The sequence below is a fragment of the Ochotona curzoniae genome, unplaced genomic scaffold, assembly GCF_017591425.1.
Source record: "Ochotona curzoniae isolate NIBS_2020 unplaced genomic scaffold, NIBS_Ocur_1.0 scaffold_2683, whole genome shotgun sequence".
NCBI lineage: Eukaryota > Metazoa > Chordata > Mammalia > Lagomorpha > Ochotonidae > Ochotona > Ochotona curzoniae.
The window spans coordinates 7,353,406-7,366,825 of NW_024467100.1; the positions used below are offsets into that span (position 1 = coordinate 7,353,406).

A 13,420-nucleotide genomic window follows, 5' to 3' on the forward strand; every position below is an offset into this window, starting at 1 on the left:
GTACGAAGTTAGGAGAGAGAAGTTAGGGAGAAGTGGCAGGTTGACCAATGCTTTTTATTTTTACCTTTAAACACTTATATAATTATGTGAAAGGCAAAATAACAGAGCAAAAGTTACACACACACACATACACACACACACACACACTCATTAGGAGAGATCTTCCTTTTGTAGGTTTATTTTCCCAAATGCCACAGCAGCTGGGGCTGGGCCTGGAACTCCATTTTTAAGTTTTGTACACGGATGACAGAAACTCATCTGCTGCTGCTTCTCAGGGACGCCAGCAGGGTGCTGAGTCAGAAGAGCAAAGTAGCTGGTATTCAGAGTGGCCCTTGGATATGGACTGTGCCACAATATCCGCCCCCTGCTGGTACTTTTTGTCACCCATCATGACAGCTGCCAGTGCTGCTCCTGGGAGGCATGGTGTAGTTCTGTGGGAGGTAAGAGGTCCAGGGTGGCTTCCTGGCCCTGCTACGCCTAGAGCATTGTGTGCACGGCCAGTGGGCTTGCTAGTGATCCAGCCGTCAGCTTACACCATTCCTCACGGCAGATCCTACACAAGGGGGCTCTCTGCTTCAGGTGCTGCTCCATCAGCACAGGCATCCTTCTTTTTTTTCCCTGGTGAGGAGATCACGAAGAAAGTTACTGCTTTAGTACTTGGAATCTTAGCATACTTGGCCTGGCCCCACTGACCCAAGATCTCCTCATCTTACAAGCCCCTGCAAAGGGAGACTTTTCAAGATCATGAAGGTGTTCTTAACGTGTAACCTTGAGCTGCACCTGTACTATACCTTTAATAATGGGAAGTTTGCAAAGTCAGGACTGTGGAGGATCTGGATATATGACCAGAAGCCACAAAGCAGAGCTGGATCCCAGCTCTTGACCCTCTGTGTGGGGCCTTTTCACTTCCCTTTGTTGGTTGGGCCCTCTATGTCCCTTGTCAAAGGCCGTAGCTACTCTTTTCTGAACCTTGAAGACAATGGGCTGGGTGAAAGGATCCAGTTCCAAAGGGCCACATGAAGTATGAGTGCAGTGATATGAAATGTCCAGAGAGGATAGATGCACAGAGGCTGCAAGTAGATTAGTAAGTGTCTAGGGCTGTAGGGAGATCGAGAGAATTGGGGTAATAAATGTCCTAAATTGGTCGTAGTGATGGGTGCACAACTCTATGAGCATACTAAAGCCACAGAACTGTGTACTTTAGATAGATGAAATACATGGTATGCAGTTGTGTCTTTTTTAAAATGATTTTTTTAAAAGATTTATTTTTATTATTTTTTTATTGGAAAGGTGGATATACAGAGGAGAGACAGAGAGGAAGATCTTCCCTCCAATGATTCACTCCCTAAGTGAGCACAACGGCCAATGCTATGCCAATCCGAAGCCAGGAGACTCCTCCGGGTCTCCCACGTGGGTGCAGGGTCCCAAAGCTTTGGGTCGTCCTCGGCTGCTTTCCCGGGCCACAGGCAGGGAGCTGGAAGGGAAGCGGGGCTTTCGGGATAGAACCGGCGCCCATATGGGATCCCGGGCGTGCAAGGCGAGGACCTTAACCACTGCGCCACCACGCCGGGCCCTAAAAAGATGTTTTTTAAAAAATTTTTATTTGAAAGGTAAATTTAGAGAGAAGGAGAGTCAAAGATCTTCCTTCTGCTAGTTCACTCTTCAAATGGCTATAGCAGCCAGAGCTGTGCCAATCTGAAGCTAGGAGCCAGGAACCTCCTCCAGGTCTCCCACTCAGATGTAGGATTCCTAGGCCTTGGGCCACCCTCGCCCGCTTTCCCAAGCCTCAACCAGGGAGCTGGATGAGCAGCAAAGCAGCTGTGACAGAGCTCCTGCATGTGATCCTGGCAGTTGTGAGGAGAGGATTAGCTAACTGCACCATCACATTGGAAAGTTGTTAACAAAATTTCCTTTTCTGGGTTATGTTTACTGATCCCAAATCCTGGGAACTCTGGGTCAAAAGCTAGAGCCAAACTCTCATCTTAGCAGTCAGGGCCTCAGGTGGACCACAACCTCAGCTTCTCTCTTTCCATTTACTCTTCCTGGAAAGAATAAGCAGGGATCCACCTCCTGCCCATCCCAGGTTTCAGTAACTAGGCCAAGATACTGACCTTCTATGGCACACCCATTGTAACAAAGATGAGTTCCTTTTTTTTTTTTTTTTTAAGAATTACTTATTTTTTATTGGAAAGACAGATTTGCAGAGAGAGAGAAAGGGGATACAGAGAAAGATCTTCCATCTGCTGGTTCACCCCCTAAATGGATGCAACAGCCAGAACTGAGCTGTTTCAAAGCCAGGAGCTTACACTGAGTTCTTACACTGACTCCTGCAGAGTCCCCAGGGTTTGACTATCCTTGGCTGTTTTTCCAGGCCATAAGTAAGGAACTAGATGGGAAGTGGAATAGCCAAGACATGAGCCAGAACCCATATGGGATGCTGGCACTTACAGGTGGAGAAATAATCAATTGAGCTATTGTGCTGGTCCCTCAGGACTGGTGCCTTTTATTAGCTTATCTGGTGGCCAGCAAGTTTAGACAGTGTAAGTAGAAGTGGCCATAAGGGCCAATCAGTCAGCTGATTCATTCAGGGGCAGGGTATCCTGGGGCAGAGATAGAGGCTGAGCTAGCTGTGGAGCTCAGAATCTGGTCTGAGTTTTCCCTTGCTCACTCTTGGCAAGAAGATGCCCCTGATGGCCACTGGTCCACGGGTGGTTTTCTGAGGGAGACAATACTGGGGATGGTGGGCAGGAAGGAGCCAGGAGTCATTCATATTCTCACTTAAAAAGTGTATTCTGACACAAGTTCTGTCCCAGGAGCCGTTATTCCTGGCGTCACTGGCAATGCCCTGTGATGATACAATCTCTGCCTTTAGAGGGCTGAGAATGTAGCGAGTGGATGAGTATATTTGGTTCCATGACCAAAGTGTGCAACAGAGATAAAAGGGAGGACATTAGCTGGCCTGAAGGTGATAGAGAGAGGTCGGGGAAAATCCTCAGAGCACACATGGTGTATAAGTAGGTGGGGGCTGAGTGTGTATTTGGCACAGAGGTTAAAATGCCCACATCACAGTGCCTGAGTTTGAGTCCTGGCTCCTCTGACTTCTTGGTAATGCTCACCCTGGGAGGGAGCAGGTGATGGTTCAAGTCCATGGGTGGTTCCCACCACCAATGTAGAAGACCTGGATTGAATTCCAGGCTCCTGGCGTTAGCTTGCTCCAGTGCTGGCTAGTGCAGGTGTTTGGGGGGAATGAGCCAGTGAATGGAAGATCTCTCCCCATCCCTGATTTCCTCTCTCTGTGTTTCAAATATGTATGATTGAACAGAAGATAGCTAGATGAAGAAATGAAGTTGATTGGAAAAATAATAGAAAGTAGGTTCCAGGCAGAAGGAATAGAATGTGTAAAGGCCCGATGATGTCTATAGAATCTTGGAGGAAAAGCAAGTGAAGCTTTAAGTGTGAGGACTAACTTCTGATTGGAGACCAAAGTATGAGATAAAGAGGTCTGAGATGAGGTGGATCTGAGATGAACTTGTCATGTGAAGGAGAGAATAATAAGAGGAAATCACACCTCACTCCGCTCCCCAGTAAATCCATCTCCTTCCCCACTTCCTGCCTGAGCAGGACTCCTACCTGAGCAGGGGCCACACTGCCAGGCCAAGACAAGACCAACAAGGATCAGGAGCAGTGAGATGGGTACTACCACCAGTAGCACATCTTTGTAGGCGGTATTCCCTGGTGCTGGACATAGAGGGATAGAGTCAGAGGTGGGTTTGGTGTCTTGTAATCCCCAACTATTGAGCCTTAACCCTTCCTTGGCATACCTGCCTCATAATGGTGACAGCTCTCCCAAGGGGTGACTGTGGACAAGTTCCAGCTGACAGGGTTGGAGACAATGCAGGAGTAGGCCACATCCTTATCTCCTGGTCCCAGGGAAAGGCTCAGCACTTGTCCATCTGTGAACAGGCTGGGTGGTTCAATGCCGAAGTCTGCCAAGCCATCCCGTCGCCAGCTATAGGTTATGTCGCTGGCATTGGAGGCCCAGCAGGACAAGAAGACCTGGCAGGTCCTGGGGAACTGAGCATCCTCCGCTACACCGATGAACACTTGTACCACGGGCCTGGGTACTACATCTAGGCAAGAAGAGTAGAGCAGGTGTGGGTTACAGAGGTGCTGTAGCTCTGGGCTTCCGGCAGGGTTAGAGGCTACCTCTGTCTATGGCTGTCTTGTTGCTAATACTTCCTTGGCTTCCATTGCCCACAGGGCAGAAGTTGAATTTCCTAGGTTGGAATTTAAAACCCATCACAAGATGCTTTATACCTTCGCCAGTGGGTCCTCCTCGCCTGTCCTAATTAGTTTGCAGTTTACTCAGACACGTCATGCAGTTTCACATCTGTCATGCTTTTATGTGGCTCCTCTGTGCACACATGTCTTTTTCTTCTTGTCCTCCTAGGAAACTCTCCTGCATCTTGAGGTCCGGCTTGGACTCATTGGGTAACACCTTTCTGTGATGCTTTCCTTGAGCCCCCAGATACGGCTTCAAGCTCTCCAAACACTCTGTCCAGCCCTTTTGATAGAATTTTTCTCATGTTGTGTCAGTCACGAGCATTTGCTTTCAATCTAGAAAATAAGCACTTTCTTGGACTTTTTGGGGCTTACAGTTGGGTGAGGAAGAGAGATACTTACACATGATTCTGAATAATTAGGAAAATAATAAGAATGCATAATGCAATAAGGGAGAGTTTCAGAAGTGAAGGCCTCAATCTTGTTAGCTTGACAAATTTTGCTTTCCAGGCTGGAAAACTGTAGGTATTCGATGCCTGGGCTATGGCACAATTCAGTGTCCTGTTGTTCTGAGCGGGTGGCTCCCCTTTCCTGAACAGGTTGATGAGTAAATCACGGGGGCCCCGCGGGAGAGCATTCTGGTGACAACAGGAGGGCTCAGGCTGTGACAACATTCCAAAGTCAAGCAGAGTAAAACCCCATTAATGCCAGCTCAATCTGGTGGGATTTGTGATATGAAAAAAGAGATGATTTGCTGGGCACACTGGTAGTATAAACAAAGATTACAGGGGGGGATATTTACACCACTTAAGTAGGACAAGTTGCTTCCAAACATGATCAGGCACAGTAGAAACACCCATTGACATTTCTAGTAACGGATCTGCTAATTCAAATCATTCTTATCTATTGTCAAAGCAGAGCTCCTAAGGACGGCTGCTTGGCAGCTTCGTGCAATTAGTTCTAATCACGCTATGTATTTGGAAGCAATAAAACAGCAATTTCCTTAAAATCTGTAATTCAGATGCTGGGAACAAGGCATTTTAGAGCTTAGTGGTGTGGGTGCTGCATGTATTATCACATTCAATGTCCTCATTTCACACATGCAGCAGCTGAGCCTCAGGAGGGGAGAGGCGCCAGGGCTGCTTGTATGGTGGAACAGGTTATCCCCTGTGCAGGGGCACCAGTGAATGGGACTCCGGGAGGAGTGAGTCGGGGTGGGTGCTCAAACACAGCTGGCCCTCTGCTTGCTGAGGTCTTCCACCTGGTTTGGGGGCTGCATGCCTCCAGAAAGGCAGCCTGTCATTGTACATCTGTCCCCAAGAACAGCTGGTCGGCATTCTCTGGGGGCTTGCAATAACGCCCCAGTTTGTGTACAATCTTTGTCCCCTTTTCCAGCTGCTATCCTTCCTTCCCATGCACACACACACATACTATCCACATTTCTGAGGTTTTACTGAAGTAATGGTTGGGGTCACTTGCATCTTTTCCCTAAGCCCTCAGATGAGCAGGAACATGGCGGAGGTGGTAGGAATGATTGTGGTGGAGGTGGAACTGCTGGAAAAGAAATCCCGTCCAGCCCCCTGGCCATTCAGCCACTCCCACTGGGGTGATGGCTGCAGCTGTGTGAATATCCCTTCCCTTGCAGAGAACAAGGTCCACCCAGCTGGGCCCTGTCAACGCGCAGCATCAGGAGAAATCAGAAGAGTCCTTCTTAATAAGTTTTGAGATGGCTTGCTTTTCGTAGATGAATGACGGAGGGAAGCAGAGAATGATAGACAATCCAACTCTCTCTAAAAGATCTCTTTGAAGGCATATAAAAATTTTGTCAGTTTAAATTAATTTTTAAATTCAAAACTCATTGTGCCATACTTTGGCAACAGTTTTCTTCTATTTTTTTAGTGGTCCATAAAATAATGATGCATTTTCTGATCTAGGTTGATACCCTAGGATAGCGACTCTGTTCTTGATACTTTTGAAAAGGCCTGGACCTGGCACCCTCAAAGGCACCATATGTTAGGTAATACAGCAATGCCCTGGTACAAATGAGGAAGGCGAAGGGCTGTGTCCAAGGCCCCTGGACAGTGAGAAGATCAAGCTCAAGTCCAGCTGGGGCTTTGGGATGGCAAAGCCTGACTGCTGCAGACAGGCGTGCCCCTGGGAGTATCTGGGGAGTTTTCTTAGCTGTGATGGCTGGGGAGCAGCTGTTCCTTTGGTGGGCAACAGAGGTTTTGGGAACGTGGTTCTCCCCACTTCCCTTGACCAGGGATGCCTGGTGCTCTGTGGGAGGAGAAGGGGGTCAGGGAGTATGGTTAGGTGCACTCACCATATACCTTGAGCTGTAAGGTCTGGGTTAAGGTCCGGCCTCCCACGTCCACCATCAGCACGGAAAAGTTGCCGCTGTCTCCAGATTCTAGTGGCCCGAGTTCCAGGCTAAGGTTGCTGTGCAGCTGGGCTCGGCCCAGGAAGCGGGAATGGTACAGAGTCTCCAGGGAACCTCGGAAAAATGTGGCCAGGAGCTCTTCTGAAGGCCAGAGAGATCTCCAGATGGCTTCTCGGACTTGGAAGCTGGAGGGGTGCTGGGCAACCAGCAGTGCCAAGCCCCCGACCTTGCTCAACACCTGGGCGCCAGGAGCTGCGATGGGAAGGAGTGCTGCAAGAACAGAGCCCCCGGTCACCCTGCTGGCCCCAGGCCGCTCCTCATCCCTCCTCTACATACAGCTGAGCTGCTATGAGGTGATTAGAGCCCCACTCTACCCTCCCTCCACTCAAGTGGAGCAGGCACTATGCCATGCTGCAGGGGTGAAACAAGAAGAGAATTTTACACGTGCATCCATAACTCACAGAGGAATCCAGACACTCAGACAAGCTATTAAAATAAATTGTGTTTAAATAGCATGAGGGAAAAAGGAAATGGGATGTCTTGGGAGAACACAGGTAGGCTGGGAGAAGGACCTTCCCCAGCCTCGAGAGGCTCACAGAACTGGCTAAGCTGAGATCTGAAGAAGGAAGGGGTATCAGCCAGGCCAAGTGAAGGGCTGTCTGAAGCAGGGGTGGAGATGGGCAAGTGCGATAGACAGAGGGAATAGCATGTATGGAGGCCTGTGCACTGCAGAACTGGCAGGAGCTGGAGCATGCAGGGCCCTGAAATCTGCAAGCAAGCCTTGGGCTTTATCCCAAGAGCCATGGGAAGTCATGGGGAGGTTTTAAGCAGGAGAGGAACATGATAAGATGCATGGTTAGAAAGATCACTCCAGCAGAGGTGCAAAGAATGCCCTGGAGGTGGGGCAAGATGCAGGTCCGAGGGACAAGTGATGGGAACTTGAACTGAGGAAGGGAGCCCCCAGGATGGGTCGGAGTGGGAGAAACACCAAGGGCGTGAGGTCAGTAAGGGTTTGACAACAGATTAGATCTAAAGAGGGCAGGTGAGAAAGGAGTTGTGGATGGCTGCAAGGTTGGAGGGGTCCACTGGGTGCTATTCTGTGTCATCTGAAACAGGAGCAGAAGCAGGCAGGTGGGGGGCAGCGGTGAGATGGCTGAATACTAAGTGGGGAATTATACTCGCTCTCAAGGTGAATGGGAGGCCCCTCTGCTTGGAGTGCTTTGTTGATGTCTTTGCTGGCTAATCCGCTCATTTTTGAAGCATCACTGCCTCCACTGACCTTCCCTACCCCTTGCTGCAGGGTGCACACTCTGTTCTCACTGTGGCCTGGGATCACCACCATGGCTGACCATAGCCTGCAATGATCATTGCCAGTTTGTGAGTCAGCATCTCCTATAGACTGAGAGCTCAAGGGTCATTTTCTCAATGTACTCCCAGTGCCCACATCTGTTTGGGGTCACACTGTGGATGCTTAATCAATTGAACCGAATGAGTGACTAGCTTTCCTGAGACTGACCTGGCACCAGGCACAGCAGGATGATCTGCGAGGCAGAGCAGCCTAAGAGCCAACTGTAACACACCCAAGTGCTGGCAGGTTGGTGAAGGAGGCAGGTTCTGTGTGATCACCTGGCCAGCCACTCATTCCTCTCATTCCTCTCACTGTCTCATTCCTCTCACTGACCTCCCAACCCTGCCATCATTTGTCCCGACTGGAGGTGGCTTCAGTGGGCACACAGAGCAGAGATGTCACATACAGAGAGAATTACACAAGATGTTGCTTGAGATCTTGTTTTCGTTCTCTCTGGGCTCTGGCATGAGGCGGTCAGGTGACTGTCAGCGTATCAGCCTCCCTCTTTACTCTTCTATGGGCTTGCCTGTAAAATAAGGCATCTATGCCAGACCCCTTGTATTATCTCCTTTTATTGTAAAAGGCTTCATTGAAAACCAACTAAAAAGCACTTGGCTAATGGCCAAGACAATGTCGTATGAATTGAAAGATTTTATGAATCAGACTGAGACCTTTTTGAGGGCTGACATGTGATTTCCTCTAAATATTTATAAATGTTGAAGAAATCTGGAAGGCCTTTGGAGCAATCAGGGTCAGGAACCTTGGCAAGCATACTGGACACGGCAGCCTCCAACTTGGCTTCTCTGATGTAAACATTGATGTCTTGGCCTTTGCCAACCCCCATAGCTCCCACCTCTGGCCCTTTGGTGCTGACCCGTGGCCACGTAGTGACTATCCTGGGGAACTGGGGCATCAGACTAGTGGAGGGATCATCCTGTGTTGAAGAGAGAGGCCACGTGTCTCCATTCCAACATTGCAGCCTTGGCAACCACTCCCAAGTCCACAGGAATTCTGTTTAACTTGCTCCCCTCTCTCATCCATATTAACTGTCCTCCCCTTGCACAGGCCTGCCAGGGGTGTTGAGTCATGGAGGGTGAGCCTCAGTTTCCCCACAGCCTACTGAAAGTACACTTTTCTCAGATTTTGGGAAACTCTGCTCTGCCTTTTCATTCTGCTCTTGCTCTGAACTAAGCATAACATTTCTGTGTTGACACTGCCAGATCCTCACCATTCTCCTACCTAACTTTCTTGCCAAACAAGCTCAGTTTTAACTTCCTTGGAGGGTATAAATCAGCTTATCTCTGCTAGACTGGGACATGCCTAATGTTGCCATCTCCTCTCACCGGCCCTGCATCTCTTTATATCTGCCTAACGTTCACTGTTGCCCAAAGACTTGCTTCATTCTTTCCTATCTCCTCACCTCTAGTTCCTAGGTTCTCACTGGGACACAAGGCTCTCAAGGGCAGCTGGGGAGAGATCTTCAGCTCTTGAAAGCCATGCCACCCACCTGCCCCACTTACCTGCCCAGAGAAGACTCCACAGGCACCACATGGCCGTTATCCTCCAGAAGAGCGGGCACACTCCAATCCAGAACATCCCAGGCCAAGTGGATGTGCTGAAGGAGCTGTGTTCCTTCTGGAAAGTCCCATGTTCAGAAGAAGGAATCTTGACTCAGAACAGGATGCCTCAAAAGTGAAAACATCCAGAGGAAAGTGGAAGTTGGCCGTGGGCTGAGCTGGACTTTCAAGAGCAGATTCTTATAAGTCAGCCTCTTTCACATGCACATGGTTGGCCAATGCATGGTGACAAGCACCCCACAGCCACCCACATTCTCCTTGCTGAGTCTTGCCAGGCCTGCTGGCATCAGTCCCACCTACTGCTGTCTGTCTTTACCATCACAGCCACAGAGGGACCTCGAAGCTGCAGTTCCACTCCAGCTGCTTCTCTGCTTTCAGTTCTTGTGTGACCTCCTGCAGCCCCGGGGATGCAGACTCTTGGCTCAGCAGGTGAACACTTTTGCTTCTTCACTTTGGCTACCCACTTCCATCCTGTTTTGTAGCCGACTCAAAGCCAGAACTACCTCTTTCAGAACTGGTCTTTCACACTTCCATGAATTCTATGTGTTCCTCCAGCAGGGAGGGAATGCTGTTTCATTGGTCTGTCAAGCTGTCTGCCTCAGGCAGGGTGCATGTGTGTCTCTGTGCAGTCTATGCTTTTCTCATTATCTTCAGTAGGTTTTCCGTAGCAATTTTTTTAATCTTCATAGTCTGCTCAGCAAGAAGGACCTTGTATTCATTTCCATGTTTGCCTCGGTGCTTGGCATGTTATAAATGTTGACTGGATATCTTTAACAAGTAGGAGTGAATGGATGAGCCCGTGGTCTGCTGTTTAAACCATCAGTTATAACACTGGTGTCCCATGTCAAGTGCCTCGGTTTGATATCTGACTTTGGCTCCAGTTTCCTGCCAATGCAGACCATGGGAAACATAGTGATGCCTCACGTAATTGGATGCCTGTTGCCCAAATGGGAGGCCTGCATTGTGTTTCTACCTCCAGGATTTGGCTGGCCCGGTCCTGGCCATTGCAGCATTTGGGGACTGAGTTAGCAGGTGTGAGCTCTTTTTTTTTTTCTTTTCTTTTCTTTTTCTGTTTTTCAAATAATTCTAGACATGTTCATACATTTTGCTTTATGTAAATTTCTTTATTAGGGATGAGGAAGTTGAAAAACTGAAACGAGGTTAGTTAAAACCATGGTGGGGCCAGCATGGTGGCTCTACAGGCTAATCTACACCTGCAGTGCTGGAACCTTGGATTAAGGTATTCTAAAGACCAGTGGCTCTCAACCTTCATAAATACTGGGTTCCTAGGGTTACTGTCTCTGGGGAGGGTGTGGAAATTGGGTCCACATATCTATACATACGTAGTTTCATTAAAAGAATTTTTATACTTACTTGAAGGAGGGAGAGAGAGAGAGAATGAGAGCAGGTAAGAAAGTGTGAGATTGGCTACCTGCTGGTTTACTGAGCCAGGCCAAAGCTAGGCGCCCAGAATTCTAACTGCGTCTCCCATATGGGTGGAAGGGACCCAAGCACTGGAGCTAATATCTGCTACCTCCCAGGGTGCACATTAGCAGGAAGCTGGAACAGAAGCAGAGGGGGACTCAGTCCCAGCACTCTGGTTTGCAATGTGAGCCCAACACTCCAACATTTGCTCTAGGAATCTGTGGGCTTGTTTGTTTTAGATCTATTTATTTATTTAAAAGGCAGAGTTATAGAGGGAGAAAGAGAAGCAGAAAAAAGAATGTTGGTTCCTTCTGCTGGTTCACTCCCCAGATGGTCACAGTGGCTGGGGCTGGTCCAGGCTGAAGCCAGGAGCCTGTGAGTGGTAGGGACTAAAGCATCTGGGCCATTTTCTGTTGCTTTCTTAGGTTCATTACCAGGGAGCAGGCTCAGAAAGAGGAGCTGGAAGTGGCATTGCAAGTGGTGGCTTATCTGCTATACCACAATGCTGGCCCCTGAAGATACCTGCAGGTTTTTTTTTTTTTAATATTTAGGTATTTTTTATTGTAAATACAGATTTACAGAGAAAAGGAAAGACAGAGAGAAAGAGTTTTCATTCACTTGTTCACTCCCTAAATGGCCATAACAGCTGGAGCTAAGCCAATCCAAAGCCAGGAGCCAGAAGTCCCCTCCAGGCCTCCCAAGTGGGTGCAGGGTCTCAAGGCTTTGGACCATCCTCCACTGCTTTCCCAGGCCACAAGCAGGGAGCTTGTAGAGCAGTCAGGACTAGAACTGGTGTCTGCATGAGATGCTGGTGCTTATAGGTAGAGGATTAGCAAATTCAGCCGTACATGGGCTTGGACACCTGCAGTTTTTACAAGCATTCTATCTATTCCAGGCAATAGTCTATGAGTTATGGGCTGAGGAGTACTGCTTGCACATAGGGTGTTGCTCCTTGCCTTGTGTTGGGGCGATTTGCCAGCATGGCAGGCTGGGAGAGAAAAAAAGACTGGGGAACAGCTGTTGTAATGGTCCCAGAAAATAGGACAGGGGCCTGAACTGGGAGGGAGAACTCGGGAGTAGGCAGGAAGGGACAGAATCTGGAAGCAGCCAAGAGGAGCCCTCGTCAATCCCACCATCGTTTGTTAGCCATTTATTCTACATCCAGTTAGGTGTCAGATCCTGGGGACATGGAGATGAAAGGGTCAGCTCCTGTCCTCCAGGAATGAACTGTGGAGACGGGGGAGGAGAGATATAACCCAACGATGACAATTGGAGTGACAACAGGGTGCTGTTGTGGGGAAGTGGGAGCCCTCCTATCATGCTGTGGGGGATGAGAAGCCCCCAGCTAGCTCTAGTCCAGCTTCTTGTCTTCCTGCTTATAAGAGTATCACAGGATGAATGGAAGGTAGCATTTGTTGAAAGGCTTAACTGTGAGCGTGGGCAGCCTCAGAAGAGAATTACCCCCATCCAGTCTGGGGTTGTCCTTTTTATAGGCTCAGGGGTGGGGCTCTGCACTGGGCCTGATTGAAGAGCCAATGGGGCAGGGCTTAGGCTGGGGCTGCAGCGCATCTGCTGATCATCTGGGGCCTGAAGGAAAGTGAGCCTAGCTGCATGATGAAGAGCCTGTGTGCTGAGCCTGTAGCGTTGACTTGGTACAGAAGATGATCTGGGCCGTGCACACAGCTTGGGTATTGGAAGTCCTCAGCAACTTGTCCCTCAGTGACTCCTTATCTAGCCCACACTGATGTCTGCACCCTGAATTTTTGCTGAGGTCAAAATTCCTAGGCAAGGATGCTGCATTTGCACCTGTTGGATGGGGTTGAATGAGCGTGCAGTGTCAAAGTCTGGGACTGGAGGGCTCTGGGTGCAGAGGATGGGTGGATGCAGAGGATGTGGGTACCAGCATCAGGGCAGATCCATGGATCTTAGAATCATGGGTTACACATGATGGTTTATTTGGCCGGAAATAAATTGCAGTTTACCCCCTCTACTTCCCATTGCCTCCCCAAACCTCTTTTCTTTAGGGGAATTTGGGAAAGCTGAATAAAGCGGAAGGAAGAGCTTGGGTGAGGACTGGGCAATGCTGGGCTTGTGACAACTGCAGAATAAGGGAATGAAGGTACATCCTTTCAGGTGCAGGGAAGAGTTAAGTCTGCGGCTGGCAGGCAGGCAGGTTCTCCCCCACCACTGCTAATCACTGGTTCACACCACATTAATTACCCAGCCACAGGGGGGGTGCATTGGAGTAAATTAGCTGCTGAGTTCAAAGGGGCCACTCCCCGCATTCCTTAATTAAGAGAGCAGCTGGCAGCCAGGGCTGCTGCTCTGCCTCCCTGGGGCATTTCTGGGAAGCCTGGAGTCATGTCTGTGCCTGCGTGCGTGTGTGTCTGTGTCTGTGCGAGGCTGACA

General features: G+C 49.2%; 1 protein-coding gene across 1 annotated transcript; it reads right to left on the bottom strand.

Annotated features, from left to right (window-relative positions):
- Positions 1–254: 254 nt before the first annotated feature.
- Positions 255–9,668, bottom strand: SLAMF8 (SLAM family member 8). The gene is made up of 5 exons (XM_041003342.1): positions 9,530–9,668; positions 6,605–6,931; positions 3,822–4,130; positions 3,631–3,738; positions 255–618 (listed from the first exon to the last, which is right to left on the bottom strand). The coding sequence occupies exons 1-5, from the start codon at positions 9,603–9,605 to the stop codon at positions 554–556; spliced, it is 885 nt and encodes a 294-aa protein (XP_040859276.1). The 5' UTR covers positions 9,606–9,668; the 3' UTR covers positions 255–553.
- Positions 9,669–13,420: the final 3,752 nt, after the last annotated feature.